The sequence below is a fragment of the Podarcis pityusensis genome, assembly GCF_964106645.2.
Source record: "Podarcis pityusensis genome assembly, chromosome: 7".
Taxonomy (NCBI): domain Eukaryota; kingdom Metazoa; phylum Chordata; class Lepidosauria; order Squamata; family Lacertidae; genus Podarcis; species Podarcis pityusensis.
The window spans coordinates 58,679,971-58,701,091 of record NC_138031.1 but is presented as its reverse complement, the minus strand read 5'-3'; the positions used below and the strand labels follow the sequence as shown (position 1 = coordinate 58,701,091).

General features: G+C 43.8%; 2 protein-coding genes across 2 annotated transcripts in view; both read left to right on the top strand.

Annotated features, from left to right (window-relative positions):
* NRSN1 (neurensin 1) overlaps positions 1-21,121 on the top strand; it is a 133,320-nt gene that overhangs the window by 89,951 nt on the left and 22,248 nt on the right. The window lies entirely within an intron of this gene.
* On the top strand, positions 6,086-20,575 carry MRS2 (magnesium transporter MRS2). Its single transcript, XM_081014242.1, has 11 exons — positions 6,086-6,366; positions 7,557-7,630; positions 9,123-9,159; positions 10,100-10,212; positions 11,783-11,956; positions 13,761-13,891; positions 14,918-15,034; positions 15,589-15,741; positions 16,037-16,154; positions 17,319-17,432; positions 18,278-20,575. The coding sequence occupies exons 1-11, from the start codon at positions 6,162-6,164 to the stop codon at positions 18,386-18,388; spliced, it is 1,347 nt and encodes a 448-aa protein (XP_080870368.1). The 5' UTR covers positions 6,086-6,161; the 3' UTR covers positions 18,389-20,575.

Here is a 21,121-nt window from a genome sequence, read left to right as displayed (position 1 = left end):
TAATAATTTATTTTTATACCCTGCCCATCTGGCTGGGTTTCCCCAGCCACTCTGGGCGGTTTCCAACAAAAGTTTAAAAATACATTAAAACATCCGTCATTAAAAAGTTCCCTAAACAGGGCTCCATTGACTCCTACAGAGTGAATTCAGTTGCACCCTCATTTGGGTTGTTGTGTTACACAAAATTCTCTACACGGGACCAGTATATTAAGGAAGTCAGGGTTCTGCATAACTTTGTTTATCCTTCTCCCTGAGCTGCTTTGTCCATTCCCCACCCCTTTTTGCCCTCTTCACTGACTTAACTTCCGCCAGCCCTGGCGATAGATACTCCTGGCTTAAAGACACCTCATCTGGGAGGGAGATAACGCCTAACCTGTCCCAGCTGACATATTTTGACATTAGGATTGCACTGTTACTTAGCTAGGCAGACATTCCAATAATGTTATTACAATATCTCACGGTTCCTGCCAGTGGAATCTAGCAAAGAAAAACAACTCTACTCTGGCCTCATAGATGCACCGATGGTATGCATATGAGCATCACTGCCAAGGATACACTAGCAGGCATAATATTCACATGATAAGGTGAATTTAAATATCACCGCTCCTGCATGCAATGCCATCAGGAAGAGCTTCCAAGTGCCATGCAGAAGCAAGAATTAATGTTTAAACCACTGGACCACGGTGACTGTTCTTCACAGGATTATGGAGGTTTAAACAGAAAATTGTCCCGATACCACATGGACGGCAGCTGGAATTTCAATGAACCTGTTTCAGTTTTTAAGTAAACTTTAGCAAAATAAAAAAATTACATTTCACTGCACAGGAACAACCTCAATATATCCTTCTGTATTTCTGCCATATCTGGTGTTACACATAATAATGTAATTAAGGAAACGTCACTGATAGTGCTAATTAAAAGATTCTAGCAGAAGGGTATTTAAACACTTTCTGTGAAATAGCTTGTCCAGTCGTGATTTAGAATTACAACAATCAACGCTGTGCATCTAAGAACAAACAAAACAATCGCATTTGGTTTATGCACAGCAATAATTCTAGAATAATTGGACTGCCTTAATCAGCAGTTTGAATTACTCGTTACTGGGCGCTCCGACTCACTAGTGCTAATTGGAGCAAATGAAATACTGATGGCATTTGCACATTATTTTTAAAACCTGGGCCACCGTTATTTCAGGGGCTCATAAAATTCCCTGTCCAAACATTAAATTACAAGGCGACGAAAGCCATTAAAGCATGCCAGCTTCCTTTTCGTTGTAAATGCAGCACCCCTGTGTGAACTCTGTTAATTAGCCGCAGGCTGTTGTTTTATTTTTAAGTGAAGTTTGGTCTCCTGAGGTGTATTGGAGAAGAAGTCAGAAGATAGGTGAGAAGATCCTTATGAAATGCAAGTCTGCCACAGAAAGAAAGTGGCCCTTAAACAGAAAGAAGAAAAACTGCACACGCAGAGACTGCTTCTCTCTGCTCAGTAACGTTGAAAGAAGAATTCTTTGTTAGCATGCAAGCTACTCCAAGAAGATTTTTCATACAGTCCTACCAAAGGGTGGGTCGAAGTGGGAGGCTAATGTCATCCGTAACTAGCAAAGTTTATTCTTAACATTCCCCCTCTGCTCTCTTAGCACTCTGTCACCCTCTAGTGTGACTTTACTACTACAACAAAAAATGAACATAGGTGGTTGTCTGGGCTCTTAATGACTCCTACTGTATTCTGTAGAATGAAGTCTGGAGAGCAGCACATTCTACTTGACACCGTCTTCTAACATTTGGGAATGCAGGGGCCGGACCAGGTTTCGAAGCAATGGCTTCAGGAAAAGATGGAATGGTGGGAAATGAAAGACACAAAGAGAATGTGTTTGAGGAAAGGGCTGCAACACACCTCTATCAACTCACGCCCATCAAAATTGACAGGCCTTTATCTAGAATAAATCTCCAAGATTCTCATTTCTACTATGGTTTAGAATTCCTTTCCTCAACCAGTGCACTAACAAGACAATTTAGTTCCCAAACTAGAACATGAAAAGAATAGTTGTGACTAACCTCATTTTGACAATTAAATATGCTTTACTGTGTAAGGTTATGTAACTGTGCCATAGCACCATTATACCACACATCTGGATTCATTTTTATTACCATTCTGTAATGCCAAAATAATCGCTAAAGGTATTATGACAGTTGACATTTCATTCTACCAGTGTAGCTTAATTTATAGGCCTTAATAGGCAACGATAAATATTACCTCTACCCTGCAAAAAGCTTCACCCTATCATTTTGGCACTTGAAGATGCTGTTAAAGGCACAAGTGGGTAAGCCTATAACATTCACTGGCTCAATTTCTACTATAATACAGCCGTACCTTGGTTCTTGAACTTAATCCATTCCGGAAGTCTGTTCGACTCCCGAAACCGTTCAAAAACCAAGGGGCGGCTTCCAATTGGCTGCAGGAGCTTCCTGCACTCAAGCAGAAGCTGCACTGAATGTTAGTCAATAAAGGGATGTGACTACAATTCTCTTGGGAAATCTTCACAATAACAGGCTCTTGATTCCTTCATATTCTGAAATATACATGAGCTTGGTTAAATAAAATAAAATAAGCTCTGCCCACCCCCAAAAAAATCTGCACTTGCATTAACTATCATTCCAATACTTCCTAAGTAAGGCTGCAGTCCAAAGAACTTTTTTGTCCCAAGTACTGATGAAATGCCAGTTTTAAAATATGCTTAAAACATTACAAAGGCAGCTTTATGTGCTTCCTCTTTCAATGGGTTGTTTTATACAATTGTAAGTGTTGGAAGGGACCCTGAGGATCATCTGGTTTAACCCCTTGCAATGCAGGAATATGCAACTGTCCCATTTGGGGATCAAACTTGCAACCTTGCCATTAACAGCACCAGGCCTCTAACCAACTGAGCTAGGCTAGTGAGGGGACTTTTAATCTGCATAGTCCTGCTGATCTCTATATGCCCCAGGATAGCTGTGTTTGTCTGCTGCAGCAAAAGCAGCTGAGGATTTTTATGGGCTGTGGTCCACGAATATTTTGCCAAGATAAAGTTATTCGTCTATATGGTACCACCAAAAAATGTTGTTTTTATAGGCTGAAGAATAACTGCCAGGGTATTTACAGGATCAGGTCTTGGGGGGAAACAGCCGCTAGTGCTCTCCTGCTCTTGTTTTCCACATGGTATTTTATTAATGTCTTTTGTTTGGGTTGTATCCTTGACATCCAGCCATCTCAAACACTGTTTCACTATTTCATATACTGCCACCTGCTGCAGGCACACAAAACTCAAACTAATTCCCTAGATCTGAAAGTAATTTTTAATCGCCCACTGAAATAGAGGGAGAAATCTGTCATTAAAGCTGCAATCCTAAACACACTTACTAGGGAGTAAGCACCGTTAAACATAGAAGGACTTTCTTCTGAGTAAATCTGAAATTTCAGCAGGGTTTACTGGTTTCGCTACCATCATCATTCCTTCTAACAGCAAATTTGGGTGCTTGAGAGCTGACAGGATTGGAACCAAAGGGGGAACTCAGGAAACGAGAAGAAGATATTAGTATGCTCAGATGAATTTAAAGCTATGCAAGAGTAGAGTACCCAAAAAAAAATTAAGCTGGGGGGAACCTCCCCAGCTCAAAGTAGCCTAATGACTTGAGGGGTCACAGAATGGTGTGTCATTTGGGGGGGAAGGGGGGAGGAGAGAATAGTAAATCGACTTGCTTGAGCATCTTGCAACCTACATTATCCTGTAAGAAAGCACAGCTGGCTGGCATCCTGAACATGGACACTCCTGTTAGTGAGCAAAGACAGTGCAACAGCCAGCCATTTGAATTTAGACGAGAAGTTTGCAGCTAGCCTGTGAGACTGACCAAGTGCTGTCTATGATCTTCCGGTCCTAACACCAGTAAGATTTGGGCAACTGTATTCTATACCAGCCGTATCTTCCGATGGATGAGTGTCAGAAGCCTCTTTGGACACAGCTCACTGTGGAAAGGTGATATGTAAATAAACTCAGTCCATTAAATCAAACTGTTTTCAAAGGTTAGAAATGCTGTCCCCACCCACCAGAGTCTTCCAGCCCCCTTCTCCCTGCTGGCTAGAAAGGCTGCTGTGACAGGATGATTTTGATTGCAAATGGTCAAGAGAGAAATGAAAGGGGGGAAATAACATGAGCATTCCAAGTCAATCCAGAAAGCTGAGCAGTGTGTCAGGCGTCACAAGACAAAAATGTTGCCACATTAATTAAGATGTGCAAAACTCCTTGACCCCTGGATTTAAAACAAGTTAAAATTTAAATTTAAAAGAGCCCTGGCTTGAACCAGGATCATGAGAACATGGACCAAAGTGATTAGCCTGTTCAATGACATTTTTCTTGTCTTCATATTGCTGTCTTGTGGATGGAAATGCAGAAAAGAAAATCTTGTAAACAGTTTAATCTTCTCTTTATGCTTTCATGTTGTAAATCTTTTAGAATTCTTCCTCTAGAGGCCATAGACATTCACATGGAAATCCTTTCCTGTTTGAACAGCAGCCACTTAGCCTACGAACGACCCTGAAATAAATACATTAACCCATGTCTCGGCTTCATGTACAAATCCTACAAATGATTGTTTTCTCCGTTGTTTATGTGTTCAGGCAAAGTACAGTCCAGCTCCTCTGTTAAACATCCTCTTTCTCCTTGAAGACAGAAGGCCTATTTTAAAAGTAGCCAGTGGGTGCTCAGAGAAGGAAAGCAGACTTTGTATGCAAAAGGTCCCAAGGTCAGTCCTGGGGGCATCTCCAGGTACGGCAGGGAAAGATTCCCGCAGTCAGTGCAAGAACATAATTTGAGGCAGGAGCAGCAATGATCTGGCTCTGTTAAATGTAGGGCAGGCAGGGTCCAAGGAAGTCAGGCCATAACGAATGCGGCCAGGGCCGGATTTAGGTTTGATGAGGCCCTAAGCCAGGCTTCCTCAACCTTGGCCCTCCAGATGTTTTTGGCCTACAATTCCCATGATACCTAGCTAGCAGGACCAGTGGTCAGGGATAATGGAAATTGTAGTCTCAAAACACCAGGAGGGCTGAGGTTGAGGAAGCCTGCCTAAGCTACTGAAGATAATGGGGCCCTTTATATAGCCAGCTGTCCTTTCTCAACAACAATTTGTCGATGTTTTTGGTGTTGTATATATGCTATATGGTAATTTATAAACCTAATAAGTATCTAAAGCCATTTGCAGCTTCATGCTACCTGTTGCCATGCAACTGGTCCATGCAGAATGTAGGCATCCTATATATAGAAATGAGCAAACCAGTGATATTTTAGGGAGCAGGCTAGCAGACGGGGCCCATTACTTACATCATAGGAGCCTACACAACACAAAACACTGTTGCTGTATGTAGGTTTTATTTTATTTGTTTTTTATCTTATATTTTGGAAATGTACATCAGGTTTTTCCCCTTTAAATTTCTTGGGGGCCCCCAAGAGAGTGGGGCACTAAGCTATAGCTTGTTTAGGTTATACGTAAATCCGGCACTGAACACGACCTGCTTTCCATGCACGTTTTTACACCTGCATTGTACATTAAATGGAAAACGCCCCCAAGTGTTCACGTGCGCTTACGGTAAGCCCATTTGGAATAAAAGAAAAACACTGGTAGTTGATCAAAATGAGATATCAGGCTATTTCCCTCCCTGTGGAACGCCCTCCCTTCAGATAAAGAATTACACAACTTGTAGAAGACATCTAAAGGCAGCCCTGCATCGGGAGGTTTTTAATGCTTCGATTTTTTTTTAATGTTTTTTAGATATGCTGTAAGCCGCCCAGTGTCTGGGGAAACCCAGCCAGATGGGCGGAATATAAATATGATGATGATGATGATGATGATGATGCAGCATCTTTGGTGCCTGATCCGGAGGCCAGGGGCTTCCCCGCTCCCCCGATTCTGGTGCTCACGATCCCCGAATCACACGCCACGCAAAGCCTCCTCCTCTTTGCGACGCAATGGCTCCCTCCCTTCCCCGTCAGTGCAGAAGCTCCGCCTCGGGAGACCAAACGCGAAGGCCGCTCCTCCCTTCCCACGTGTGCCGCCGGCGGAAGGGAAGCAGCGCCTGCGCACCCGAGGAACGTGGAAGCGCGGCCGGGGGGCCTTGTCCGAGCGGCGCCGCTTATGGAGTGCGCCCGTTTGTGGAGCCGGCGGCTGCGGCCCGTCGCGCTGCGCTTGTTCGCCTCGGGGATCTGCTGCTGCAGCAGCCGCCGCTTCTTGCAACGAGGGCGCGCCGCTTGCTGCTTGCCGGATGTCGCGGCGTGGGCTGCCGGCAGGCCCGGGAAATGCCGGCTCGAGCCGGAGGGCAGGCGGACCTTGTTGCGCGCAAGTAAGTCACGCGCTGCCCCAGGCAGGTTCTCCGTCCTGCCCGGGGATGCTGGGGCTTTGCAGCCCGAGTTTGTTCGTGGTCCTGCAGGAGGAAGTTCCGGGGCGACTTGCTCACCGAATGAAGAAGCCCAGCCAGGGCTTTTCCTGTCCGAATGGCTCACGCAGCCTTACCAAGCTCAGCAAAAACCTTTTTACGCACGAATGTAGTAGATAGTGGAGCTGGCATTCAGCAAAAACCTTTTTACGCACGAATGTAGTAGATATTGGAGCTGGCATTCAGCTAGGTTTTGCTCAAGAGTAGGCCCACTGAAACAAATGGACCTACCTTAGTGAACCGTTATTCATTTCAGTGCAGCTACTCTGAATAAAATGGAGACCACTCTGCGTGAGGAAGTGCGCTTGGAGGAATTTGACCTAGAAATCCCTTTGCCCAGTGAAAACGGTCAGCGTGGATGAACATGGGTGTTAACTGGTCTTCGTTTACATCTTTGCACCGTGACACTTGAGCCAGATACAAGTGACAGGAGTTGCAAGTATCCATACTTGAAGCAAGGCCCATTGTGTTTGTGGCACTGAGCCCCAAGTGCGCTGCAATCCTGTACATGTTTACCTGGCCTTGTGCCCCATTGGAGTTGGTAAGGCTTAATTTCTAAGTAGGCATACAGAGGATTGCACTATAAAAGCACATTTTGCCCCTCCTTTAAAACACAGTACAAGTAAGTGTGCGCAAAATGCAGTGCTATACGTTAAATGGGCCAGCACCCATGGGAAGTGCATTGAAATGTGTATGAAACACTTGTCCATGCACCACACTTCCTGTATATTTGCCTCCACGTTGCATTAGTAAAAAAGATTTTAGAAGTTGGGAACTTTGTTCTGCTTGACACTCCTAGCCCCAACTTCAATTGGTTTTTTTAATTAGTTACCCAGTACAAAAATAAAATAACTTTCCTCGAACCTTAAAGTAATAGCCAACCTAGTTTGTTTATGGAGACCTAGTTTGGTATCAAGAACTGTAAACATGTTAATCGGTGCTCTTGCAGTCTAAAGATGCAAATAATATGCAAATCATTGATCTTGTCAGGAATGATGAGCTGTGACATGATCAATGTGGTGCTTGTTGCTGAACATATATGAGATCAGCAAATATATATAATTTACAGCTTGGAACTTCTTTTCACCCTCCTTCAGATGATCTGTCTCGACACTTTACTACAGACGTGTCTCAAGCCACTTTAGCGAGTGTGGCTCCAGTGTTTTCAGTGGTAAGTACTTCCTCCAGTTGTTACAATGGGATGCAGGGCAAGTCTGAAGAAGAACATGAAAGATGCCCACAAAACGCTAGCTTTGGGGGTGCAGAGTTGGTTAATGGCAGCTAGAACTAAGGGGAAGCTAAAGGAAGAAGACCCTGAGGAGAGACCTGAGAGAGGAACAAGAAAAAAAGCATAATGGTGCTGTGGGTTAAACCACAGAGCCTAGGACTTGCTGATCAGAAGGTCGGCGGTTCGAATCCCTGCAAAGGGGTAAGCTCCCGTTGCTTGGTCCCTGCTCCTGCCAACCTAGCAGTTCGAAAGCACGTCAAAGTGCAAGTAGATAAATAGGTACTGCTCCGGCGGGAGGGTAAACGGCGTTTCCGTGCGCTGCTCTGGTTCGCCAGAAGCGGCTTAGTCCTGCTGGCCACATGACCCAGAAGCTGTACGCCAGCTCCCTCAGCCAATAAAGCTAGGTGAGCGCCGCAACCCCAGAGTCGGCCACGACTGGACCTAATGGTCAGGGTCCCTTTACTTTTACCTTTTAAAGACATTGGAGAGAAAAGAAGTAGATGTATGGGTGGACTGGGGCTGCTGCCCCACACCCCCAAACACTTACTGGGGACTAAACGTCAATGAACATAGTTCAGTTGGTTAGAGCATGGTGCTGATAATGCCAAGGTTGCAAGTTTGATCCCTGTATAGAACAGGCACCTGTCATGTATAATCCAGTTGAGATTCCTGCATTGCGGGGATTGAAGTAGATGATCCTCAGGGTCCCTTCCAACTCTGCAATTCTATTATTCTGTTATAAGCATGTGTGGGATTGCCATATGGAAAAAAAATCGTCATGGAAATGACTGTTCTACCAACAAAGTTAATTGATGCCATTGCCCAGGAGTGATTTGGGCTTGGCTCATTTGTGCATTTTGCTGCTGTTTCCAATTCACTCTTATACATTAATTTGTGAAGCATTTTTAACTTGTAAATATTGCCCATCTTCATTAGACTCCACAGTGGTCGCCAGTCTCCCCCTCTTTGTTCAAGGTTGAGAAAAGTGTGCTGCCTTCTAGAAGCACGTGTGCCTTGCACAAGTGAAAGATGTATTATCATCATTTCTCACCTTAGAACTACTTCACGAATATTCAAAAGGTTGTGTCATGGAGTGGAAACACCACACCCAGGCATGGTGAGCCTGTGGCCCTGCAGCTGATGAAAGGCTGCAACTCCCGTCCTTCCTGATAGTTGGCAATGCTGGCTGCTGAGGCTGATGGGAGCTGGAGCTCAGCAGCAGCTGCAAAGTCTCAGTTCTGCATACCTAGACTGCATACATCTTGAGATATATGTAACCAAGGTATGAATTAAGCTGGATATTTAATTCTTTAGAGCAGAAATGCTGCCTCTAGTAATAGCATGGCCATCTAAATCATATGAATTCTGTACATTTTACCTAGTGTTTTTTTAAGAATGTGGCAATACTGATTTTTCTCTCTTTTTTTCTTTCCAGATGAAATTCGATAAAGAAGGTGGTATAAGCTTTTACGGTAGGTGGAATTCTAGTCTTCTCTTTACTTCTGAACTCAACAAAGCCTAGACGTTTTGAAGACATGCTGATGCAGCAGTGTTGATTGTTTTCTATTTGGTTGCTGGATGCTAATCCATAAATCATTTTATCTATTTAGAGGGCAGTTCTGTGGAAAGATCTGCCAGGTTGAGTAGCTTAAGATGCAACGGATCTTTGGCTCAGCCCAACCCTGGCTCAGCCAAAGATTCACTGTGGTAACTTGCTCATTCTGGCTCAGCCAGCTGAGGCCAATGTAAGTTCCCCAACAGAGGTTGGGGCTGGGCTGGGGTGGTGGTGGAGGTAGTCTGGATCCTGATCCCATTCAGCTTACTCAAATGACCTGGCAACCAGGCATAGAACACTATTTTAAAGAGTTGATTTCCCTCTGCCAGGCTTAAGCAGAGCAACAGCAGCCCCACGGCTGAACATGGTTTGGATCTTACTGGAGTAGCTTAACTTACCCTGGCTTGCTTTATGCCAGCTTCTTCAAGGATTGTTCCCTTAGCACATCTGTTTACCACCTTTTTCTATATAATCAACATGCCTGACCTGGGGTTGGCAAGCAGGATCCCATCCTACCGTATTTTTCGCTCTATAACACGCACCCGACCATAACACGCACGTAGTTTTTAGAGGAGGAAAATCCGTAGGCATGCCACCCGTAGGCATTCCCTCCATAACACGCACAGACATTTCCCCTTACTTTCTAGGAGGAAAAAAGTGAGTGTTATGGTGCAAAAAATACGGTACTTTTATTTCAACAAGATGTCTGTGTCATGTGGACTCAGACCATACTCTGGTTCCGTTAATTTCTCTGGGTCTTGTGCTTGCTGGAGTGATGCCTTTGAGAAGCTGCTGTGGTCTTTGTTATCATTTCACATCGTTGTGTTTTTTTTTTTTAATAAACTCCTCCTTGGCAGAAAGAAAGAAAACAGAGCTATATCAGGAACTAAGTCTCCAAGCGCGAGATCTACGGTTTCAACATCAAGTCAGTGTATCCCCCAGGAACAACAGGATTATCATGAGAATGGAAGTAAGTGCACCTGAACAATTCAATTTTTTTTAAAAAGAAGAATTTTTATTAAAGATTTTCATGAAATACAAAAGAACGTGCAATGTCTCTTTTTTGTTGTTCAGAATATAAAGTCTTTTGGTTATGTTCAGTGTAAGACAATATGGTAAACGTGCACACTGTTTTTCTATTTTTCCAACCTGCTCTATGTGTGACATTTTTATGTCAGCGTCATTTGGGCAGATTCTCTTTCTATACATTTGTCGGTTTACATGGGCAGTGAGAGAAGGTTGAGGGGGTGCGAGCAGTTCTGTTTTCAAAAATAATTTTCATAATTTAACTTCCCAGTTGCAAAAAGTGGTGCTATATATACAGCAGACTACAATATGAAATTCAGTGCTCATCTTTTTTTTTAACAGCATCTAAAATAAAACCAGAAATTATTTTTTAAAAAAACAAAAAACAGCTAAAAGCAACAAGGGATAGAAAACCTATAAAATTTAAGCCTACAGAAGAGCAGCAATAGGAGGAAACCAAACACTAACCAGATATTTAGTTCTGCATTTATCTGCTACTATCAGGAAATCAGCAAAAAACCAACAACACACTATGTAAAGCCTGCACAAAAATCCAGGTCTTAACCCTCGCCCTTCCGGTTTTAACTTAATGATGGAACAAGAAGAAGAAGAAGAGTTTGGATTTGATATCCCGCCTTTCACTCCCTTTTAAGGAGTCTCAAAGCGGCTAACATTCTCCTTTCCCTTCCTCCCCCACAACAAACACTCTGTGAGGTGAGTGGGGCTGAGAGACTTCAAAGAAGTGTGACTGGCCCAAGGTCACCCAGCAGTTGCATATGGGTTTAGATTGGTTCCCTGGAGTTCCACAGAGTTTGTGCCCATGATGTCTTTGTTAGGATATTTCCGTTCCACCTTAAAAGGGAGCAGGCTTTGTGAGTCGCAGAGTCTGCGTATTTCCTGTTCACAGGAAGTTTATGTTGTGTCTATGCTTTCGTTTCTCTCTCTGTGTCAGGGACACTGAAGCAGGCAGTCATGTTTTTCTTTGTTCTGACCAACGCTGAATAAACTTGTAAATAATGCTCTCCTGCGTGCATCTTTCGCTGTGTGAATTCTGCTGATAGAGCGTGCATCAGCTCTGGAATGTGGCAGGCTATTTCTGGAGCTCATGTCGCTAATTGCTGATACTGCGTGTCTACGGGAGATCGATGGACGTCCGGAGGCGGCTTGGGGGCCATGATGGACTTTGTTTCCCTGGCAGTATCACAACAGTCTTGTGGGGGGCAGAGTGTAGAAAATGTCCTCCTGATGGTGGTGCTGCCCTTGGGATGGGGCAGTGCAACAGCGGGTTTTGGGGAGCTCCACGTTGGCAGCAACACCTGTGGGGCTGTCACTTCCAACCTGAAGCACCTCAGTCCTCACTCTGCCCCCTTCTGATGAACTTGCCAGTGGTGGGAGGGTGCCACTGCCCTCCACACCACCCCCTCTCACTTGAGCCACTGCTGGTTGGCACCATGTAACCGAAAAGTCTGCAAATATACAAAAGCCCAACTGATTTTATCCTCTGCTTCTTTCAGTTTTTGAAGGCGGTGATTACACCAGAGTATCTCCTAATCCTAGACTATCGCAATTTGAACTTGGAAAAATGGCTCTTCCAGGAACTGGCACCTCAGCTAGCCGGCGACGGTCAACTTGTGACATATTCTTTGCCCTTTGAATTCAGAGCTATCGAAGCAATACTACAGTACTGGGTAAGCACCCATGCATTTACTGTATTAAGAGTAATAAGTTGCTGTGATCTTGTGCTTGTCAGGAGTTCAGCCTACACTCAAGTAGGACCCTGGTAGAGACACATGCCCAACTGGCATGTTCTCTTTCTCCTGGTCAATCGTTCGGGAGCTTCAAAAACTTTCTTCAGCCCGAATGTCACAGCGACCGATGCCAACCAACACCAACACACTTAGGGATCCGCAGAGTTTGCACATCATTCGTAACAGACCTCAGCAACTCAGCATTTTGGCTAATCTACTTTATTTACATATAAACACACACGGAGCACTGCAACATGGCTCCCTCTCTCTCTCTAGCATCAGACAGCAAAGAGAAAAAGAACAAAGGACAACAGTCCCACTTCACGGAACACAGTAACACAAACATCCTGTCTCCGTCACTTCCCACTCTGTGGAGTCAAAACATATACCATCATGTGAAAGACAACAATCCCATGACTGCAGCCATGGAGCAGGAATTCTAACAGTGCTGAGGAAGGCTAACTAGGAACATGGTCTGCCTATAAGCTGGCCAGGTCCAGCTCTGATTGGCAGCTTTAAATCTGGCAGAGGTGAAGGAAAGAAGTCTCCACTCTATTCCATTACCCTTATGAGAAGGAGTTTTCACTTTCCTCCAGTTAGCTGTTAGGGCTCCCAGGGCACCCTAATGGTGGACACAGCACCTTAGCCAGTGAGTGGCTGACACATTACCTGACCACATGCCTCATCCGCAGCCAAGGGATAGAACTGGCTTATTTTATTAAATAATGAAAGTGGGTGCATGTGTTCAAGCTGACTTCCATCATACACCATTTAAATATGTTGATACTTTGCGCCAGTATGGTTGGTTTAAAAAATAAAATAATAAAAAATTTTCAATTTTGAAAGCTTGAACACATTAACTTCAAATTCAATATACGTTTCTCTTACAAAATAAACAAGATGACTTCCCAGGCTCACCTCCGTGGTGTTTTTGTTCCCACCCATATTCTGCTGCGTTGTATGTCAAGACTATATCTAATACGTATTTCCTCTTGTTACATTTATTGTCATTCTGAATCCGCTGCTTTTAATTCAAGTCCTGCCCACAATTTCATTTGACTCCAATTTCATTGGAGCCAGTGTGGTGTAGTGGTTAGGAGCAGTAGACTCGTAATCTGGGGAACCGGGTTCGCGTCTCCGCTCCTCCACATGCAGCTGCTGGGTGACCTTGGGCCAGTCACACTTCTTGAAGTCTCTCAGCCCCACTCACCTCACAGAGTGTTTGTTGTGGGGGAGGAAGGGAAAGGAGAATGTTAGCTGCTTTGAGACTCCTTCGGGTAGTGATAAAGCGGGATATCAAATCCAAACTCTTCTTATAGTTCTTTCTCAAGTATTCCAAAAAGGGTTTCCATTCTTCAATAAAAGGTTCATTATTTTGGTCTTGCACTCTTGCTGCCCGCTTTGCCAGTTCTGCAAAGTCCATTGGCTTTGCAATCCATTCCTATTTGTTTGGGACTTTTTATTCCTTTCAGTGCTGCTCATATAGGATTCTGGCAGCTGTTGTTACATACATAAATAGTTTAATCATATTCTTTGGGGCACTTGTCCCCAATATCCCTAGAAATACTTTGCTACAGTATTTGTGTTTCTGGATTGCTGATTTTGCTGGGAAATGCCTGTCAGCTTCAGGGATTTCAGGAGTGTCTGACTGTGTTGCCTGCTTTGCTGAGCAAGAGGCTTCAATGACCCAAGACATTCTAAAAGGATTGTTTTGATTCTTATGAAGGATCCTGTTGTTATCTAGATCAGCTACCTGCACGGGAGACTTAACAACCTGCAGCCTCAGATTCTTGAGACCCTGGATGCTTTAGTGGACCCTAAGCTTTTATCTGTTGATAGGAGCAAAGTCCATGTCCTATTGCAAAATGGAAAGAGGTAAGAGAGACTTCCTTCCTATTTTTGAATGACCTACTTGGACATTTCTGTATGAAACCTGAGTTTTGAGCTATGCAATAGTTGAATCTTGCACAGGCACACTATTCACCTGGGATGGAGGCGCTCTAGGGTCAAATCCCAAATCTGAAATGCTTAGCAGCTGTTACCTCACTTGTAAAAGAGGAACCCTAAACTTGTTCTTGCTGCAACAGACTAACATGGCAACCTGTCTGGAAATTACTCCTTCACATGATGGTTGTGAAGATAAAAAAGACTGTATAATATGAATGGAGAAGAGAGTGTGTGCTATGCCTAGCTGTAGAAGCGAAACCTAATCTGCATGTAAATCCTTTGTAGAATTGAGGTACCATTTGTTTTTATAAATGAAAATGCTTACAAAGTCCTCTTCCCCCTAAGCAAGTCCACAAAGTTACCCATGAAAATGCAAAAGAAATACCAAAAAAAACCCCAAATTAACCCAATCCTAAAATAATCAGAAAATAAAAAAGCAGCAAGCTGGTGTTATTAAAAAACAACAACCCACTAACAGTTACATTATAAAATGGTCCTTTATTAAAAGACCTGGGGAAGAGAACAGTTTGAGCCTGGTGCATCACTGATGCTAATGTAGGTCTGCAACTCGGGGGCCACCACTGAAAAGACTATTCCTGGTCACCAACTGCTTCACTTCTGAAAGTAGGGTCTCTTAGAGAAGGGCCTTCCACAGATTTTAATGAACTTGCAGGGTTCATATGGGGAAAGGTGTTCATCAAAATACCCAGTTCCCAAGCCATATAGGGCTTTATAGCAGATATAAGGAACCTATAGCCTTCTGGACATAGTTGGACGCCTATCGGCCCCAGACATCATAGTCAAAGATTGGGGGTGATGGAAGTTGTATCCCAGCAAGAGCTAAAGGTCCACAGATAACTCTTCCTCTGTGCATGCAGATCTCCTATGAAATGGCACTTGACTGTCATCTTGGTGGTAGCAGTTGGTTTTTAATTCTTCCCCCTTTGCTTTTAGCTTGTCAGAGTTAGAAACAGATCTTAAAGTTTTCAAAGAGACCCTCTTGGAAATCTTAGACGAGGAAGAAGTGCTGGAAGAACTGTGCCTGTCTAAATGGACAGACCCCCAAGTATTGTAAGTATACATTGGGATGCTTACGTTGGGCAAGGCTTTTGTATCCGAGGACTATGTATGGGATTAGCCACATAAACATTGTGAAAGTTTGGGTATAGGAAGTGGCATTTCCTGCATCTCTGTAAACCATTTAGATGTCTTTTTTCCTAGCATTCAGTTTTGGGAGAGGACTAGCTGCACAGAATGCTGCTGCTTTTGTAAGAACAGACATTCCAACAAGTGCTGTGGTGGCACCAAGTTGCAAAAGAAATGTTTTGTCAGCAGCCTAGGTGGTATGGCAACTATTGCAATTGTGGACTAAATACCTTATTTCTTAAAGGTAAATTTACAGCCAGTTATAGGCTATCAGCTGCTTCAGATTGTTGAACAGATACTCTATATATTTTGAGTTTTGGTTTAAATTGCTTTGTATGGTGTGCCAACACCAAAGGCTAGGAATTAGGGTGGGAGATGAATTTTGGTCTAGGCTTCCACTTGGGAGGGATGCAGCTTGTAGATTTTTGGTATGCTGGCATTTTAATTAGATCTATTGTTGTTGTTGTTGTTATTCACAGTGAGGAGAGTCTGTCTGGAATTGACCATGCGGAGGAGATGGAGCTGCTATTGGAGAATTATTACAGGCAGGCAGAAGATCTTCTCAATGATGCTCGTGAGCTTCGGGTATTGATTGATGATTCTGAAAGCATAATCTTTATCAACTTAGACAGGTTAGCTGCACGTTACATTCTGCCCACTAAAATTTTAGATGCACCTTCTGGAGGGCATTTGAAACTTGAGCTCGGTGGTGTTTATGTTTATGAAGCTTCTCTTCATATCAAGTTGAACAGATGAGTTGAATTCTATGCCGATAAAATGTGTTTTGTTATTTCATTAAGTCTGAAGTAACTCCATGTGTTCTAATCTGAATTCCCAGGCCTGTCTGGGTTCTGGATGAAAAAGAGGTAGACTCTTCTGAGATACTCGGATCTGCGAAATACTAACTAGCCTTTCACTCCTCTTTAGCCACCGCAATGTGATGATGAGGCTGAACTTGCAGTTGACCATGGGTACTTTCTCCCTCTCCCTCTTTGGATTGATAGGAGTAGCTTTCGGCATGAACTTGGAATCCTCATTCGAAGAGGTAAGGCACTGTTGAAAAAAAGGTTTCATTTTTCTCTTATGAAACCACACACAGTTCCCAATTCTGATTGTAAATGAATCGCATGAGATATACCATTCATTCTGGATGTGCAACTTCTCATCCACATCCATATCAAATAGGAAGGTGAAGCCTTGTGCTTAGTAATCAGTGTTTATCTATAGACTACTCACATCTTTAGGAAACAGTTGGAGATATTTCTCTTTAATTGGGCTTAAAAATTGCATCGTTTTATGAATGTGCAGTATCCTTATGTATTTTTGCATCATAAAGTGTTTCAGCTTTACAAGTGAGTGAACTAGATCAAATGCATAGAAGACTGAAGCGTTTGCCTGGGGTCTGAAAACACAGAAGTTCAGTACAATCTACTGTGACTTATTTTGGGGGCGCTTGTCTAAAGAAAGGAACTTCCCAGCTCCTTTTCGGCACTTGACCATCTCCCCGCCCCCCTTGTCGTTCAGCAAAATCTCTAGCTAGTTTGGGAGCTTCAGCATAGGGGAGAGGAGAGGAACCCGCCATTGTGTGGGGGACCCCACTTTGAATCAGGGGACAGTACCCATAGCCCGGGGTGCGGGTGGCGCTGTGGGTTAAACTACAGAGACTAGGACTTGCCGATCAGAAGGTCGGCGGTTCAAATTTCCGCAACGGGATGAGCTCCCGTTGCTCGGTCCCTGCTCCTGCCAACCTAGCAGTTCGAAAGCACGTCAAAGTGCAAGTAGATAAATAGGTGCCGCTCTGGCGGGAAGTAAACGGTGTTTCCGTGCGCTGCTCTGGTTCACCAGAAGCGGCTTAGTCATGCTGGCCACATGACCCGGAAGCTGTACGCTGGCTCCCTCAGCCAATAAAGCGAGATGAGCGCCGCAACCCCAGAGTCGGTCACGACTGGACCTAATGGTCAGGGGTCCCTTTACCCTTTACCCATACCCCACATTAAGCCTTAAATGCAAATTTGCTCGTAAATCCAGTTGCCGGGCTGTGCATGAAGGTCTCTTCCCAATTGCCCTCAGCTGGAAAAAGTGTAATCTTGGGATATAGCTTGCTTTTTCAAAGTGGTCAAAATAAAATGACGTGATAAGGGTTTGAAGAGTTGTGATTTCTCTGAAAGAATGATTTGCATCGTTAACTATACATTTCAACTTTATCTAGGACCGCAGAATGTTTTGGCTGGTGACAGGACTTATGTTTCTGGGCAGCGGCCTAATTTGGCGGCGTCTGCTTTCCTTTCTTGGGCGACATCTGGAACCTTCAATGCCTCCACCAGTGAGTAGGACCTCTCTGAAAGTTACACTGTGCCACCACCTTTGTCTCTCCCCAATTTGCCAGTTTCTCAGACTCTTCCCTGTGCATGTCTGCAAAGAAGCAGCCAGGGGCCGAAGTGTGCAACAGTGTTCACCTTGAAGTGACTAGAATAGAGACTGCAGTAAATAAGGGATAAAATTCCAAGTCTTGATGCCTGCTCTGCCTGGAGAGCCATGGGAATTCCCTGTCACTTCACTTCTCGCAGTGAGGGAACAGCCAGAAGACCAGCATCCAGACTGAATGACAGGGTGGAGGCACTCCTTCAGGTATACAGGGCCGAAGCCATTTAGGGCTTTAAAAGTCACTTTGAACTGTGCTCAGAAACGTACAGTGGTACCTCGGGTTACATACGCTTCAGGTTACAGACTCCGCTAACCCAGAAATAGTGCTTCGGGTTAAGAACTTTCCTTCAGGATGAGAACAGAAATCGTGCTCCGGTGGTGCGGCGGCAGCAGGAGGCCCCATTAGCTAAAGTGGTGCTTCAGGTTAAGAACAGTTTCAGGTAAAGAACGGACCTCCAGAACGAATTAAGTACTTAACCTGAGGTACCACTGTACTAGGAGCCAATGTAGGTGTTATTTCGGGACTGGTGTTATATGGTCCTAGCAGCTGCTCCCAGTCACCAGTCTAGCTGCCGCACTCTGAATTAGTTATAGTTTCCGAGTTACCTTTCAAGGTAACACCACTGAAGTCTTCCTTTAGTGGATTTCAGAGTTCTTTTGTGCTGACTACTGAATTGTTTTCCCATCCTACCTCCTCTTCTTCTTCTTCTTCTTCTTCTTCTTCTTCTTCTTCTTCTTCCACAGATCCCTGCTCTGCTGAAAAGAACTCAGCCAGCAAATGGGAAGGTGGAATATAAAAGCGATATTAAAACAGAACCCCTTGGGTCAAGTAGAAGCACACTGACTAACCACTGACCGGACCTCAGTACTGGTAGATCTGCAATAACTGAACTTTAGACTGTGTTCTCTTGTAATACTGTAGCAGGGATTTCTCCTTTGACTCTTAATGACATGCCAAAGATGTGCAGCTGAGACCACCAAAACCTGAAGCTTTGCCGAGAGAGGAGTGCAGTCGACTTTTGTGCACCACGGTAGGAAATCAGAATTCCACAAGTCAGCTGGATGAGCTGAAGGTGCTTTTCATCTGATGTCTCCTGTGGGAAATTCCGTTTGGTGTAATCTTTACGGAACACAAGAAAATGGGTAATAATAATTTCCTCCCTCCAAAGAATGCAAAATCCAATCCAGAAATCTTACTGTATGTTCTGTAAATGCTGGTTTTCACACTTTATCACTTTATGGGTAAAGTTTATAGATAGTGGAAATGTGGCCGTCCATACCGTCCTTAAACAGTGTGCTTCCTGTATGTAGAAAGTTATGTTCTCATAAGAAGATTAGACGATTTCATGCGAGAGAGGGCTACCAGTGGCTGCTAGCCATGATGGCTATGCTCTGCCTCCATGCTTCCGAATGCCAGTTGCTGGAAACTACAGGGAGAGTTGTTCCTGTTCTCACGTTCTGCTTGCTGGTTTCCCACAGGCATCTGGTTGGCCACTGTGAGAATAGGATGCTGGACTAGATGGGCCATTAGCCTGATCAAGCAGGCTTTTCTTATACAGTGGTACCTCAGGTTACAGGCGCTTCACATTACAGACTCCGCTAACCCAGAAATATTACCTCAGGTTAAGAACTTTGCTTCAGGATGAGAACAGAAATCGTGCAGCGGCAGCAGGAGGCCCCATTAGCTAAAGTGGTGCTTCAGGTTAAGAACAGTTTCAGGTTAAGAACAGACCTCCAGAACGAATTAAGTTCTTAACCTGAGGTACCACTGTATTCTTTAAGAGATTGTGAGGACAGTGTTAATAAAACGCCTCCTGAAAAATCAAGCTTATCCTCTTGACTACAATGAAATACAGTGGACGCTTGGGTTGCGAATGTGATCCATGTGGGATGCACACGTGTCTGCGCACGTGCAGGTTGCGATTCAGTGCTTCTGCGCATGCACAAAGCACAATTTCTCAATTCAGCGCATGCACAACCGCCGAAACTTAGAAGTAACCTGTTCCAGTACTTCTGGATTTTGGCAGTCCGCAACCCGAAAAAACTCAACCTGAAGTGTCTGTAACCTGAGGTATGTCTGTACCTTATTTTGGCAAGGGCAATGAGACTTTTAAAACACTGGGTTTCCTTGTCCGCTTAGTTGTAACTTAAGTAGATGAAATTCTATTCCCTGGGTAACGTAAACTATCACTACTTGTAGGCTTTTAAGTTGGTGCTTTAACTCAAAATGGTCCCGTTGAAGATGATACAACTTGCTGTATTTTAATTCGTTCATTTGGCCAACTGTAGAGGGGAAACACACAGGGAAGCCAACAGGATTTATTGGACTCGGTATACTGTATGCAGATTGGGCATCCGCACAACCTGCAATCTATTGGCAAGAAATGCTGCTTTTGTACATATATTAATGTAGCCTAGCCTACCTCACAGGGCTGTTACTAATTATTTGATAATAAATTATGTCTTACCTAGCTTTTACCATAAGGTCCCAGGGCAGGTTACAACTATGTAAAATTCATTTTTAGAACAGTTTAGAAAACAAATCACAGTGGAATAGGGTGGGTCCTATTGCAGAGATTAAAGGTGGGGAGGGGAGGATAATGCACACAGCCTTGAACTCTTGCGTGGGAAAGCAAGGTCCAAATATATAATGTTGTTCACAGCAGCCCTCTTTAATGCCAGCATTTCATAGTTCTGCTATTTTTATTATTATTATTATTTTATTTTATTTGTACTCCGCCATCCCCGGCCGGAGCTGGGCTCAGAGCGGCTAACATCATATAAATAATACAATATGCAAAACCAAAATAAAGCATTTGGCAACCCTGATAAAAAAGCAAATAATAATAATAATACTTCTTAAGTTATGCACAGTTTCACAACTTTGGTGTCTGAACTACCAACTCAGCCTAGCCTGTCTCACAACAGGGCTGTTGTGGAGATAAAAGGGGGAAGACAACAGGCAACAAATGTGTGTAATTTCACAACTCTCAGAAAAACATACACATAACCGTAATAAACAAAAAAGTGTTCCTATTAAAAGTACAGTCTATAGGAATTTTACCTTGCTGCAAGCTGTAAGGTATTTGCTGATTCATTTTGGTACTTTATATTTTTGGTTATGGTTGCTGTATATTAATAAATAACACTCCAGTGACGAAAAGCAAATCAATGGATGGGGGAACATGGAAAACCAGGGTGGGGAGAGATTGCAATAGCACCATTTTTTTCTTAAAAAGAAGGAACCCTCGTTTATTTAAGGGAGATTATTTTTCAGCAAAATACACCCAAGCCAGCAGCTTGTGTTTTCCTCTGTAAAGGCAGCACACTTGGGAAGTGAATGAAATCATGTGGATGGGGAGGGTACTTGAACAAACATACACCTGAGACCCAAGTGAGAGTGATCAGCATTTCTTCTTCAGATTGCTTACCAACGGTGAATAAGCATTCTTAGCAGTGGTGCGGCCTGCGAAGTACTGAAGCCTTAGAACTGCCTCTGCGCTTTGCCTTCTAACTTTCTTCAGACATGGCCAATTGCCCTATGTTTCTTTTTCTTTTTTTTAATTAAAAAAAATGTAAGCGACAGGG